Source organism: Cervus canadensis, chromosome 12, assembly GCF_019320065.1.
Source record: "Cervus canadensis isolate Bull #8, Minnesota chromosome 12, ASM1932006v1, whole genome shotgun sequence".
NCBI lineage: Eukaryota > Metazoa > Chordata > Mammalia > Artiodactyla > Cervidae > Cervus > Cervus canadensis.
In genome coordinates this window covers 13,241,503-13,256,618 of record NC_057397.1, presented here as the reverse complement: position 1 = coordinate 13,256,618, position 15,116 = coordinate 13,241,503, and the positions used below count along the sequence as shown (strand labels likewise).

The 15,116-nt window shown below is 44.0% G+C and overlaps 1 protein-coding gene across 2 annotated transcripts in view; it reads right to left on the bottom strand.

Moving 5' to 3' along the window:
• Nucleotides 1-15,116, bottom strand: part of FER1L6 (fer-1 like family member 6) — a 162,199-nt gene that overhangs the window by 125,501 nt on the left and 21,582 nt on the right. For both annotated transcript variants that reach the window (XM_043484105.1, XM_043484107.1), the window contains exon 2: nt 3,325-3,363. In XM_043484105.1, coding sequence (XP_043340040.1) covers nt 3,325-3,363 — 39 coding nt within the window. The remainder of the gene's footprint in view (nt 1-3,324; nt 3,364-15,116) is intronic.

Below are 15,116 nucleotides of genomic sequence, written 5' to 3'. Positions count from 1 at the left end.
AGTGGCCAAGTTTAGGGCCTCCACACCCAGACTCCCTGGGTTCTGAGCCCATCTCTGCCTCCTTGAACAGGTCACTTAACCTCTCTATACTCCTGGGTCCTCGTGTGTAAATGAGGTAACAAACCTAAAGCATTTAGCCCAGTACCTGGAACAAACTAGTTGCTCAATAAATGTTAGTTATTCTCGTTATTGGAAAGGATAAAGTTAGGACAATGAGAAGAAGCAACTAGGAGACAGATGTCCCCTCCATTCACTTATTTGCTTATTTATTCTTTTTACATCCTGCCTTGATCCAGAAGAGGAATTAAGGAGCCTTCCTTGTTGGTGCTGTCTGAACAGTGGATGAACTGCACTGGGTGGGAGTGAGTTCCCTGTTCCTGGATGTGTGCAAGCAGATACCTGAGAATCACTCATAAAGGATGCTGTAGAGAGGACAAACATTGAACGTCAGTGGGGGAGGGGGACTGGCCTAAGGGGCCTGGGGGCGGGGGCGGTGATCCTTTGAGACCCTGAAACACAGTAAAATGGAAATAATAGGCTCCAAAACAACTCAGACATGGGTGGATTGGACAAGTCACAGCAATTCTTGGAACCAGTTTCCTCCAGGGTACAATGGAGATAAATAACAAGGTACATTCTTCACAGGATTGTTCTAAGAATAAAAAGGGGTAAGTAAGCAAAATACCTAGGACAGTGTCCAGGATATGGAGAGTATTAAAACATACCCCTTTTTAGGTGGTATTTTTCCCACTTTTATTTGCCATCAGCTGTGATAAGAGCACCCTTTTACGTCTCCCAGGAATCTTTGCTACACCAGGGAAATCCCTCTTTCCTGAAAGTCTTGAAGAAATTTTCCAATAATAGTTTTTCCTTTCCTGTTTTCAAAGGAGAGTTACCCAGCAGAGGTACCACGGCCAGCGCCTTCCAAACCCTGAATTGCTACTGTCGTCCCCAAAGGCTCACTGCCTGTGATCATTTCACGGAGGCAGAAGCGATGTTCCTGGGAACCTGGCCAACGAGCTCTCAGATGACTTGAGAAGACTGAGCTATTTCCATTCGGTAACAGGAAGTTGCTACCAATAAATAAGAGTACCTATCAGAGGGAGACTGAATACACCTTTAGGGAGCAGAAGTGTTCATCACGGAGGGCCTCAGCATTCTGAGCTCTCCCACGGGGCAGCTGGGGACTGAGGCATCGGGGCACGCCTTAGGCTGCTGTCGTGGGCACGGGAGGAGGGAGAGGTGTCCCACCTCTTAGAAGAGGCAATCCACATGGCAAACTTCACTGTTGTCTTATTTTAAAGAAACTGCCACAGTCTCCCCAACCTTGAGCAACCGCCAACCTGACAGAGCGGTCAGCAGCCATCAACGTCGAGACGAGGCTCTCCACCAGAAAAAAAGATTACCACTCACTGAATGCTCAGCATCTTTTTTCAGCAATAAACTATTATTTTTAGCAATAAAATATTTTTTAATTAAGGTACATACATTCTTTAAGACATAATGCTTTTGCACACTACAGTATAGTACAAACACCCCCCAACCCCCCACTTTGTTTTTTGGCTGCACCACGCAGCTTGCTGGATTTTATTTCCTTGACCAGGGATTGAACACAGACCCTTGGCAGTGAGAGTCATGAGCCCTAACCGCTGGGCTACCAGAGAATTCCCTGAACACCTTTTAGATGCATCAGAAAACTGAAAAATCCATGCAACTCATTTAATTGTAATATCCAATTTAGGGCTTTCCTGGTGGCTCAGTGGTAAAGAATATGCCTGAGACAGGCACCCCTACCCCTTAAAACCAAGAGCTCTTAACTCTGCTGTCTATTAGACACACCTAGGAGGTTTCAAATATGCCAACATCCAGAACCACCTTCAGAGATTTTTAATTGATTTGGGGGAAGAATCAGTTTTGAGAAGATCACAGCCCAGACCCCCTGCAGAGGAAGCCAGAACCCTTCTAGTAATGCCCAAAGAATTGACAACCCACTCCACTCTGTGGAAAGGGGTTAATGTTTGTTTCACAAACACACAAGGTTGTTTGCCTGGAACCCTGAGTCAGTGCTCAAGGAGACTGCCAGCATGATGTCCAGTGTGAAAGTTGATTTCTCCTCCTCAGCCCCACGACATCCAGAGTAGAGAGAGGACACAGCCAACCCAGAAATGTTGAGTCACTGGCAGATCAGGCAGCAGAGGGTAAAGTGGAGACAGAACCCAGCTCAGGGCCCAGCGTGAACCCACCTGTTAGCGCCAGAATCTGGGGCTGGATGCTTAGCTCAGATGAGCTTGTTTCATTCACATATAACACAATATTTCTTATCTAACCACCAAGTGATGTTTAAAAAGGACACAATGCTTAGACAACGCGAAATGTGCCATGAAGTGGAGTGAAAGTCGTTCAGTCGTGACGGCTCTCTGTGACCCCATGGACTATACAGTCCATGGTATTCTCCAGGCCAGAATACTGGAGTGGGTAGCCTTTCCCTTCTCCAGGGGATCTTTGCAACCCAGGGATTAAACCCAGATCTCCCACATTGCAGGTGGACTGTTTACCAGCTTAGCCACAAGGGAAGCCCAAGAATAAGGAAGTGTGTAGCCTATTCCTTCTCCAGTGGATCTTCTTGACCCAGGAATTGAACCAGGGTCTCCTGCATTGCAGGCTGATTCTTTACCAACTGAGCTATCAGGGAAGCCATAAATGTGCTATAGATTATTATTATTTTCTTGATGATAAGAAAATATGTTACAGTATTCCCCTGAGTTTAAAATTTTTTAAACATACTTTGACACTCACCATGTTCCATGAAATACCAGGCTATACACATTAGCTCTTAGGATCCCTGAAATATACCATGCATGAGACAGATGCTATTATTACCCATTTTTACAAACAAGAGGTTGTCAGGGGCCTCGAGGGGTGGGATTCAGGGAGGGAGGCTCAAGAGGAAGGGGGTATATGTATACATATAGTTGACACATGTTGTAGTAGAGCAGAAACTAACACAACGTTGTAAAGCAAGTATACTTCAATTTAAGAGATACATTTATAACACAGATAAAATTAAATTTAAAAGAAGAGAATGCCAGTGGTTTCCAGTCAATGTATTGGGATCAGCCAGTAACTCAGGAAGAATTGCCTGGTAAGTCTTCAAGGCTGCTGCCATCACCCACCCTCCTCCAGTGTGCCAAGGTTTCCAGCAAGGGAACCCCACCACATACACTTCCAAAAAAGGATGCAAGTCTCTGGCTTAGGGTCTATTGAATCTCCTCCCAGGGCCACCCAAAGATAAGTCAAGAGACACACAGAAATGTCCGTACCCACCTGGTCTCCTCAGGGTGAAAGCTACCATGACTCCGATATCTGCATCCAAACAACAAGAGCATTAAACAGTGTATGTGTTTACATGCTTCTGCTCATCTGTTCAAGGTGGTGTTGCTCCACATGGACCCAGGGCTCACACAGGCAGGGAGGAAGCCAGCCCAGCACACAGAAAGAGGAGCCGGGCAACTGGAGCTCGGGTCTCATCTCTGTCCCTTTCTGACTATGTCTCTGGGGCCGGCCATGGGACTTCTCTGAGCTCCAGGCTCCTCTTCTGCAGGAAGCGGCGATAAAGTTCACTCTGCTTTTCTCATGGGGGTGCTGTGTGTGTGACCTCCTTGAACCTTCATGCTGCACTGTTAAAAGTTCTACAGATAACTACTTTACACAGCTCAGGGGAGCCGGGATTAGGAAACGGCTCACAACCACGGTCTCTATGTGGTTTTCCACTTGTGCCACCAGATTCCTCTTCTAGAATCATCTTTTCTACCTTCAGTGCAGAAGAGAAGAAGCTCAGGCCAAGAGGACAAACACTAAGTTAATTGCATCGGTGGGTGCGACCAGTTCATGCCCCTCCCACTCTCCTTCCCATCTAAGAGGACTCAGGTCACCTCTGCACCTCACCCTCCAAACACAATCATAACATCCAGTGTAGAAAAATAATTTTTTTGATTTGTGAGTTTCTTTATATAACTCTTAAAAATGTTTTAAAATATATATTTGAAAAATATACATTTAATATACTAATGTTTAATAAAATTCCTTTGTCAAAAGAATGGTTTGCAGGTAATCAGGTCTATCTTAAAAAACAAAACAAAACAAAACCAAGCTTCATCACCATTTTGAGGTTATCTATAGAGCCTTGAGTAAGTTTCTAGCTCCCTGTTGGAAATACCTTCTTGGGTATATGCTCTCTGTATACTCATCCTACTTCTAAGACTGGCAAAAGGCAAACCAGCAAACACAGAAATAGCTATAATGTGGGTTTTGCAGAAGATTGTGAAAATATAAATCCACATGACATCCTGCCTTGTTGAGACTCTGAAACTTTTCTTCCCTTCTCCCTATGATCTGCCCGTTACTATTCTCCTGATCATATCCTATTTGTTCAGAGCAACAATGATCAACTTTGGTTCTTACTGAAGAGCCTTCTAAACTCTTTAACACAGTATGGTCAAATCCCATCCCAGAGAGTCTGACTTCATTGGTCAGAGTGGGGCCAAGGCACAGTAGTCTTTTAAGGTCCCCAGCTGATTCTGAAGTGCAGCAGGGTTTCAAACTCCTATGGCTAAATTATCAGTTCTGGTGAGCTGTGTTTGCAAAGACAAGGTTTATATTTTTTAAGGAAGATCAAAGATAATTTTTTTAACCAGCAGGAACAATAACATTTAAGAAATTCAGAGTACTTAGTGAGTTTATTTGGGTAGGCTATGTGAATTTTATCATCCAACCTCAACTCCTCTTTAACCTTCATCCCAACAGTTAGCCCATAGAACCGGTTGTCTTCCCTAATTCTGCATGGGATCAGCTCAGTCTTGATGGAACTGAGTCCTTCAGTCTAAGAGAGAAGGATCAGTCCTCTATTGGGTCTGATGTGTCAGGCAATGACCTGAGTAGACGCAGTGTGTTCGTGCTTGCTAAGTTGCTTCAGTTGTGTCAAACTCTTTGCAACCCCATGGACTATAGCCCACCAGGCTCCTTTGTCCATGGGATTCTCCAGGCAAGCATACTGGATTGGGCTGCCATGCCCTCTTTCAGGGGATCTTCCTGACCCATGGATCGAACTCTATGTCTCATGTTTCCTGCATTGGAAGGCAGGTTCTTTACCACTAGCACCACCTGGGAAGCCCCAGTAGATGGAGAACTGATTCCCAATCTGGTGGGAAACACTCCATTTTTGCCTACTGGAATATGGAATCTCCCCCCTTGTTGAGGTAAACAGATGTTTCTCTGGTAGGCCCTCATTTTGTATATTCCAGCCCCATCAGCCATCACAGTGAAATTCAGATATCACCAGCTCAGCAGATTGTCACTGAAAACCTTGCTGTTTCACCTGCCAGAGTCTAGGAAATGCCCCTCCAAGGATGCTAATGAATCCTCCCTCCTGTGGTTTCTCTGAGCCAAGGGTGACTCGGGAGTAATCTGGAGTCACATTGGGTAGAACCATCCTGGGTTAAGCCAGTCTCTGACAGTCCTTCAGAAACCCTTGCCAAAAACTCAAGGGCAAAGTGGTAGGAGGTGCTGTTGTAGGTCTGTTCCAGGAAAATGGAGACTTTTTCCTCTCATGCCTCTTACCCACCCTGCAGCACCCCAAGAGTGCCCACTACTGAGGTCATCTTCCAAGGGCTGGAGGAGACTTTTTACCCATGGCCACTGGCCTCCATCCTCTCCTGTTCCTCCTCCTCTCTAGCTAAGATCAGTGTATGGCCAGGTCGGTTGGAGAGCAAGGAAAACAGAGAAACAAATATTGCAGGTCATGTCATTGACTCAGTATACTTAGGGCTGCTGGACTCCCCTGGCCCCAAGCTTTCTCTTTCCTGGGTCCCTAAGAAAATGTTACTTTTTCTTATTTCAGCTTCTTTATATGCTGGCTAATCAGAGCCCTGATCTCTGTTCTCCTAAAGATAAAATGATCAATCACTAAGTCCCAAATAGACTTATTTAGAACAAGCATCTGTTTCTCCCTATGTCCCAGCATAAATCAGTCTTCCACCCTTTTGAGACTTCCATCTTTTCTTTACTCCCCCAAATTTCCTTTCCACATCAATTCCCTGAGTATCTTTTGTCACAATGATAACAATAGGCCATCCACTGGTTGGCATGTTTCTCTCAGGTAACGTTAAAGGTTTCTGTTCCCATGTGGTCTCCCCTTCTTTGAGTCAGCTTTCACACAGAACATTTGTATTCTGCTTTCTGCTCCTACTACGGGTGGAAATGAGTCACTGAGGCAGAGATCCTTATCCCTGCATGCAACTGGGTGGGGGAGACCCTCTGATTCACAGTGAAGTATATGAAGGCCAGTCTGGACTCCACTCCATTCAGCTTCCTCCAATCTACCTTTGCCAGCAATAAAGATGATATGTTGATCCCAATTTGCCACATGGGTCTATTTCTCAATGGTTTTGAACATAACAGGGAAAGAGAAAGATACAGTTATAACCTTAAGACAACCAACAGATTGACATATAAAGATTTTGTTATAGGTGAGTATCATTCAACTCCATAATGGGTAAACAGAGGATCTCTAAAATTCCTTTTGAGTCTCATGTAATGGACCTCAAAGACAGAAGGATGGGTGCTATATTAAATTAAATAATTAAATTATATCCTCCCTTTGTAGGATTCTCAGAGCCTTTAATATGCTGACCTTCATCATGACTTTCCAAAAAGAGTGATAGAGTATTCAGATTTTTCTAAATGAATTGTACCACATCTTTATCACAAAACATCTAGTAATAAAGAGCACCATTTGGGATGCCCAGAGAAAGAGAACTCTGACAAGTTGTAGTGCTCTTTTCTCTTTTGAAATTTTTATGAGATGAGCAGTTACCATGTAAGAGCCATTGAGGAGGAAGAGAACCCAGAGCATCCCTCCCTCACATTCCTTCCTTATAACCACACTGCTCCTACTCTTATACAGACCTCACGCTAACTTGGCCTTTCTGGATCCATTCTTTCTCCTTCCTGCAAACTGGTCTCCATTCTGAAGCCATCTTTGCAAACTAGAAGAGCATAGAATTTCCTTAATATGACAAAGAATATCTACCTAAATCCTAGAGTTAATATCACATCAATGGTAAATATTAAAAGACTTTCTCTTAGATTTAAAAAAAAGGATGCAAAGATGTTTGGTATCAAGACATAGAGAACAGACTTGTGAACACAGCAGTGGAGGAAGAGGGTGGGACAAATTGAGAGAGTAGTGCTAAAACATATACACTACCATATACAAAATAGACGGCCAGTGGGAAGTTTCTGTACAACCAGGGAGCGCAACTCTGCACACGGTGACAACCTAGAGGGGTGGGATGGGGGCGGGATGGGAGGGAGGTTCAAGAGGGAGGGGACATGTGTATACTCATGGCTGATTCACGTTGTTGTAAGGCAGAAATCAACAAACCCTTTCAGGCAATTATCCTCCAATTAAAAAAGAAAGATGTTTGCTATCAGCCCTTCTATCCAACACTGTACTTGAGGCCCTCTCTTAACAGTTCAATAAAGCTTGATTAGTTGAGTTAATAAGTGGAGAATTTCCTTGAAGTCCAGTGGTTAGGACTCCTTGCTTTCAAGCCTGAGGGCCTGGTCGGGGAACTACCACGTAGCCAGTCAAAAAATAAATAAATAAAGTTTGATTCATTGAATTAATAAGTGAGTTCAGTAGGTCATCTAGAAACAAGGTCAATTTTTTTTTTAATCTATTGTACCTTTCTATACCAATGGGCTTCCCTGGTGGCTCAGAGGTTAAAGCATCTGCCTGCAATGCGGGAGACCTTGGTTCGATCCCTGGGTCGGGAAGATCCCCTGGAGAAGGAAATGGCAACCCACTCCAGTATTCTTGCCTGGAGAATCCCATGGACAGAGGAGCCTGGCGGGCTACAGTCCCCGGGGTCACAAAGAGTCGGACACAACTGAGCAACTTCACTTCACTTCACTTCATACCAATAACGAGGGGATTCCCTCGTAGCTCAGCTGGTAAAGAATCTGCCTGCAATGCAGGAGACCTGGGTTTGATTCTGCATGGGAAAGATCCCCTGGAGAAGGAAACAGCAACCCACTCCAGTATTCTTGCCTAGCACGGACAGAGGAGTCTGGTGGGTTACAGTCAATGGGGTCGCAAGAGTTGGACATGACTTAGCAACTAAACCACCACCACCACCACCACACCAATAACAAAGTATTAACTAAAATTATAAATAAAAGATATCATAAGAGCATCAAAAAATTTAAAAACCTTGGAATAAACCTAAGAAATATGAGTAATATTTCTACACCAGGAATTACAAAAAAAGATCAGTGAAGGGACACTCCATGCTCATAGATAGAAAAATGCAATATCGAAAGATGTAAAACCTCCCTAACTTAATAGAGATCACTGTTTACTCTATTCACTTGTGAAAGTTTTCAAGTCATATATTTTTAATTTGTATGTGTATTTTATGTGTATATGTCAAGCGTCAGGAAGATTATCTGGTGAAGGAAATGAAAACCCACTCCAGTACTCTTGCCTGGAAAATCCCATGGACAGAGGATCCTGTTGGGCTACAGTTCATAGCACTGCACAGTTGGACACAACTTAGCAGCTAAAGAACAACAGTATGCTTCAACAAAATGCTTCACTTTTTAAAAACATAGATTCTGGGATCCAAAGCCTTGGCTTTGATTATCAGCTCAGCCACCTGCTAATTATGGAAACTTGAGCAAATCTTTACGCTTTCTGCACCTCAATTTCTTTTTAGATCCTTTTTTTCCCTTTTTTTATGTGGACCATTTTAAAAGTCTACTGAATTTGTTATAACATTGCTTCTGTTTTTTGTTTGTTTGTCTTGGTTTTTGGGCCGTGAGGCAGGTGGGGTCTCGGCTCCCCAAGCAGGGATCAAATACACGCCACTTGCACAGGAAGGTGAAGTCTTAACCCCTGGACTGCCAGAGAAGTCTCTGCACCTGTTTCTTCATCTATAAATTAGAGGATAAGTTATGCCTCTCTTAGATAATTGTCATGAAGATCAAATGATATAAAACATACAACATTCTATTTGTAAACACTGAAGTGCTATATCGTATTGTTATTGCTGCTTAGTGGCTAGGTTGTGTCCAACTCTTTGCAATCCTATGGACTATAGCCCACCAGGCTCCTTTGTCCCTGAGATTTCCCAGACAAGAATACTGGAGTGGGTTGCCATCTCCTTCTCCAGGGGATCTTCCCGACCCCGGGATAGAACCCACATCTCCTGCATTGGCAGGCAAATTCATTACCACTGAACCACCAGGGAAGCCCACCATATCCTAAACATGTTAATTAAAAGAAAACACTGGATTCACGTCCTACGAATGTCCCTCAGGGCTCTCCACATCATAGGCTCAGCCCATTAATCCAGTATTTGACTTCCCATACTCTGTTCCCCAGTCCAGTGGACAGCTCCTCCTAAAACTCCTCACACACTTCTGTGCATGAACCTGATCTCACTCCAGGGCCTCCACTGAAGGTTACTTCTCCCATCTCTACTGTCAACACCCACATCTTTCTTCTAGGAATGTTCAGCTACCTTCTTTTATGTGAACAGTTCTTGGTTTTGTAAGGAGGAATCAAGTCACTCTTTCCTCTGGATTCCACTGGCCCTTTGTCCTTATTTCTATAATATGAAATCATTTATTATAGGGATCATAAGAGTTACTTGAAAATATCCTTCTCTTTTATTAGATGCTGAAATTTTGAAGGCAGTAACTGTGCCTATTTTATGCCTGTACCTTCATAATTCCTGGCATAGGCTAATTGACTGTAGGACACACAGACAGATAGATGGGCAGATAGAGAAAGGGCCGCAAGAGTTCATTGGAAGCTCTCTGTCTCTATTTAAAAATGTAAAGTATCAGGGGCTTTCATGGTGGTCCAGTGGTTAAGAATCCAACTTGCAATGCAAGGGACACTAGCTCTTCCCTGATCTGGGAAGATCCCACATGCCACAGGGCAGCTAAGCCTGTGCACCACAACTACAGAATCTATAGCCTAGAGCCCACGCTCCACAAGAGAAGTCACCGTGCGGAGAAGCCCTAGTACCGCAATGAAGAGTAGCCCCCGCTCACCACAACTAGAGAAAGCCTGCGTGCAGCAACAAAGACTCATCCGAGGCAAAAAGCTTAAAAATACATTTTAAAAAATGTAAGAAAAGAGGTAAGACCATAATCAGAGCAAAGCATAATCAGAGAAGAGAACAATCTCAAAAGTCAGTGGCTAAGCCTTATCCTAACACTCACCTTGGAGCTGGGGAGAAAGAGGAAATTACTCGTGCTGGTACCTGATAAACCATCTGTTCTCTGTTAAATGGTGCATCACCCCTGGCTGTCACCCAGCCTTGGTCTTCATCAGTTTCTTAAAATCACTCCCTTTTTCAACGCATCTTTTTTCTCTCTCTTTATCATGCCTGAACATCTTTTATCGGTTGGTTCTTTCTCTACTACCAGTCCCTTTGGGGTGATTGAAGGTGATTGAACAAAAGGTCATGGATTTTGTTTGTGGCCCAGGCCCTGTGGAAGGCGCTGGTGTACAAAGATAAATCCAACAGGGTCCTAAGCCTTAGAGGCACTGAAGTGTGGCTGGAACTGCAGATGCCTGGGGGGTTCATGCTGAGGATGACTGATTCTGGATTGTTGACCAATACCCAATACCAAGACTAGAAAGTCATGTGGAAGGCCAGTGCTGGCCCAGGGTGTGGCTGAGTCTGGAAGTCCCAGTTCAGCGGCCGTGGTCTGAAATGGGTACGCATCCAAATACAAACCAGAGTGTTACAGTCTCAGGAAGCCCTGGGACATCCCTTATCAGAGAAGGACTCCTTTTCAGCAGGAATACAGTTCAGAGTGATGAGAGCAAAATCTATGACTGTTAAGTAAACTTCTCTCTTTGCTTAATATTTATAAACAGGCTTCCTTGTTGGCAGTGGATAGGAGACATGGGTTTGATCCCTGGTCCGGGAGGATTCCACCTGCCATGGAGCCACTGAGCCTGAGCATCACAGCTACTGAGCCTGTGCTCTAAAGCCCTTGAGCTGCAACTGCTGAGCCCCTGTGTCACAAGTACTGAAACCCACTCACCTAAAACCTGTGCTCTGCAAGAAGAGAAGCCACTGCAGTGAGAAGCCTGTGCACTGCAACTAGAGAGTAGCCCCTCCTCTCCGCAACTAGAGAAAGCCTGCCTGCAGCAATGAAGAACTGTTGTAGCCATAAATAAGTAAATAAAGCAGTGCGTACATGTCAAAAACACTTTTTAAAAGGTACAAAAATATTTAAAAGCAAGATTGTGCTTTATGCTCCCAGGGAAACAAGAGTAGGGAGGTTTGTCTTTACCAAAGACAAATTGACCACTCTTCTAACCTACTAAAGCAATGACTTTGAATGATAAAAGATAGTGTGACAAAAAAAAAAAAAAAAAAAGACAGTGTGACTTATTGTAACCTAAGCTGGTAAAGCCAGTCATTCTCTTAGGAATTGCTTACATGTATGTCTGTCCTCCTTGTTAGGCAAGGTTGGGGCATACGTGTGTGCTTTGCATATACTAGGTCCTCAAGGGGTATTTGTTTGATAAAATATTAACAAGTGAGACCTTCAGCTGATAAGCCAACCCTAGCCTCAAAGACAACAGTGATGAGGAGTTTACTACATCATAAATTGATGACTACAAATATTTCTGAAACATACAAGGGGGAGATGAAAATTTATATGCATTATTCCAAGACAGAATAGTTCAGAGTGACTTATGACAGGACTATGCAATTTCAGTCAGGAAGAGATGAAATAATAAAGTCATTTTCACATCTATCTTTGGGCAGAATGACTACAGTAAAGATGCTGAGTGAAAGGAGGGGCTGGAAAAATAATTCTAGATATTTGATGGGAGGGGTTATCAATGATCTCAAGCTGGGGGTGTCTACCCAGGGGGTTGAGGTAGGAGGAAGGAAGGAAAGACCAAGATGGCCCAGTCTGCCCCCTTCCCTCCCTCCCTTCAATCTGAAGGGCTTCATCGTTACTTGTTTCCTGTGTTAAGGAGTTCGAGGAAAGCTTAAATAAACTTTTCAAGTTTGAAAACTGCTCTTCAAGACAAGCATACTTATTCGACAAATAGGGAAACTAAGACCCAGGGAAAAAAAAGCTAAGAGCTAGGAACCAGATCAAGGTCATATTTGCTTATTGAAATTGTTGGGGCTTCTGGGTACCCATTTATTCCCGTATTTACCCCCCAGGAACGCTAAGACTTCAGCAAGTGTGGACTTCCACACCCCTTCCTCTCCAAACACGGGTGGGGCAAAAGCTGATAACAGACCACACCTGCATTAAACAGGTAACTAAGGAGAACCTACTGTACGGTGCAGGAAACCCTGCTCACTGCTCCGTGGTGGCCTGAAGGGGAAGGAGGTCCAATAAAGAGGGGATATATGTGTACATGGAGCTGATTCACTCCCTTGCACAGCAGAAGCTAACACAACATTGTAAAGCAACTGTACTCCAATAAAAGTTAACTTAAAAATAAATAAATGGAAAAAAATGGCCTTTATTCTTCCACAGAGCTCTCCTTCAGAACTCCTGTGCATTACAGAAAATATTCCAAGGGGTCAACGACGATAACCTAACCACTTTCCTCTGTCTACTTAAAAAAGTCAAATGAAAAGAATTTCACAACTGATAAAAGCAAAAGCAAATCAAGGCTGAAAATGAAAGGCTACGGTACTTCAGATACGACCTCCATAGGATCCTGTCTCCTTTACATGCTTGAATTCTTTAATGGCTTCTGCAACCATGAGGAGGGAAAATCTACTTCACTCAAGCTGATGAGTTCCCAAAGTAAGGACTTTAATTAGAGCAGTCGAGTGAAGTTCTCTGTCAGTTAAAACTTGAAATATAGTGAGGCAAGTCAATGCAATGACCGACAAACAGCTTCCAGTTAGCTAGACCCTGAACAGATCACAGAGGGAAAAAAATCCCCACCAGAAATTCATTGCTTCTGTTGTCACTGATATCCTGCATAGAAGGAAATGAACCTGAAGGGTCATCTATCAATTCACGCAACCAGACATCACACTGAAGGCATTTTGGAGAGGTTTTGTAGAACAGCTCATCTCGAGGGAGTCTTGTGTGAGATTTACAGGGTCTCAGGCACAACAGAATGCCATCAACTGTCTCTCCGGCACTCAGCCAAGACGTTCCTGAAGGCTCTGCTGGGTTTCCTTTGAAATTACTTTTGCAAAAGCTGAAGTTTGAGCTTCTTGGCTGGGAAGACAAAACACCCTCTCCAGGAGTAACTGTCCTTGGGATTTCAGCCTCAGTTCAGGGCCCAAATGTATTGAATCCCAAGCTGGCAGGGGCATCCCAGTCCTGTCCCTCCCAGTCTCCACTTGGAAACACTAATAGAAGAGGTCTAAGTTATACTGAGTCCTTGACCCCAGACTCGAGACTCTCAGTAAAGATTTTTCCATACAAACAATGAAGAAAAACTCATTTACTTCCAATCCTCTCTAGGAGCAATATCAGAAGTGGAGAAGATTATACTGAACTCACACATGATCACAACGTATCTCTACCTGCTTGCTCAGTTGCTAAGTTGTGTCTGTTTGTGACCCCATGGACTGCAACCCACCAGGCTCTTCTGTCCGTGGGATTTCCCAGGCAAGAATACTGGAGTGGGTTACCATTTCCTACTCCAGGGGATCTTCCCAACCCAGGGATCGAACCCACATCTCCTGCATTAGCAGGTGAGTTTTTTACCACTGAGCTACCAGGGAAGCCTCTACTTCTTCCTGCTTAAAATCCCAGTTTACACAGTAATGAATCTCACACACATAAAACAGAGGCAGTGGAGCCCAGTGGAGCCCAGTGGACAACAGTCTTCCCTCCCCCAAGCACTCTGTCCATGTGGGACCCTAACAGAAGCTCTGTGAGGGAACAAAGCAAGGCAGTCTTTCCATGGCATCCTGGGAAGAACACAGAATCACATCTAACCTTGGCCTCTGCGTTACAATCTGTGCAACCTGAAGCAAATGACATAACTCCTCTATGCCTCCATTTTCTCATCTGTAAAATAGATATTAAAAAAATATCTACTTCACAAAGTAACAAGGATTGAGTTTATATATGAAAAGCCCTTAGATCAGCTCCTGGCAAATAAAAGAAAATAGCTGCTATGATTCTTATTTCAAGTCAAGAAAATTGAGGCTCAGAGAGGTTAGGCAACTTGCTCAAAGTCACCCAGCTACAAACTGGGGACAGAGTTGAGTCTCCCACAGCCAGCTGAATGCTTTTCCTTCTAGACCATGCTGGGATTAAACAGTTATCCATTGTACAGTGTTTAATTTACTCAATAGTCATCCATTTCATTATTGACTATCATTATTTAAAGTGCTCTGGGGAAATCTTAATAGCTGCTATTCATTAAACTTGTAAAAGATTGAAGGCAGGAGGAGAAGGGGACAACAGAGGATGAGATGTTGGATGACATCACCAACTCGATGGTCATGAGTTTCAGCAAGTTCCAGGAATTGGTGATGAACCGGGAAGCCTAGCATGCTGCAGTCCATGGGGCCACAAAGAGTCGGACACAACTGAGCAACTGAACTGAACTGATTAGGCATGTAGGATAAGTCAGGCATTGGCTTAAGGTCCTACATACAGTTTTTTCATTTAGTTGTCCCAATAACCATCTGACAGCAGTGTTCAATCCCTTTTACTAATGTGAAAACTAAAGCATAAGAGGTTGAGTAACCTGCCTAAGATCCCACAGCTCTAAGCTGCAACCAAGCTCCATCCAACCTCCACTCTATACCTCCTCCCAAATACCAGTTAGAGCCACAGGATTAACAAGAGTGCAATCCTCCCTTCCCAGGTGCTAAACCCCACAGCTCAGGGAGGTGTGGAAACTTGCCTACAACCACACAGTATCCATTGCTGAAGCCCAGCCTCTTTGCACTCTGAGACCTCACCCATCATGACCCAGGTCTCTAGGCACAAACAGAGGAGCCACACCCCAGAGGGCTCCCAACAGCCCAGACTGCAGCTGAGTCCTGCTCAGTCATAAGAAAAAGAGCAACCGGTCT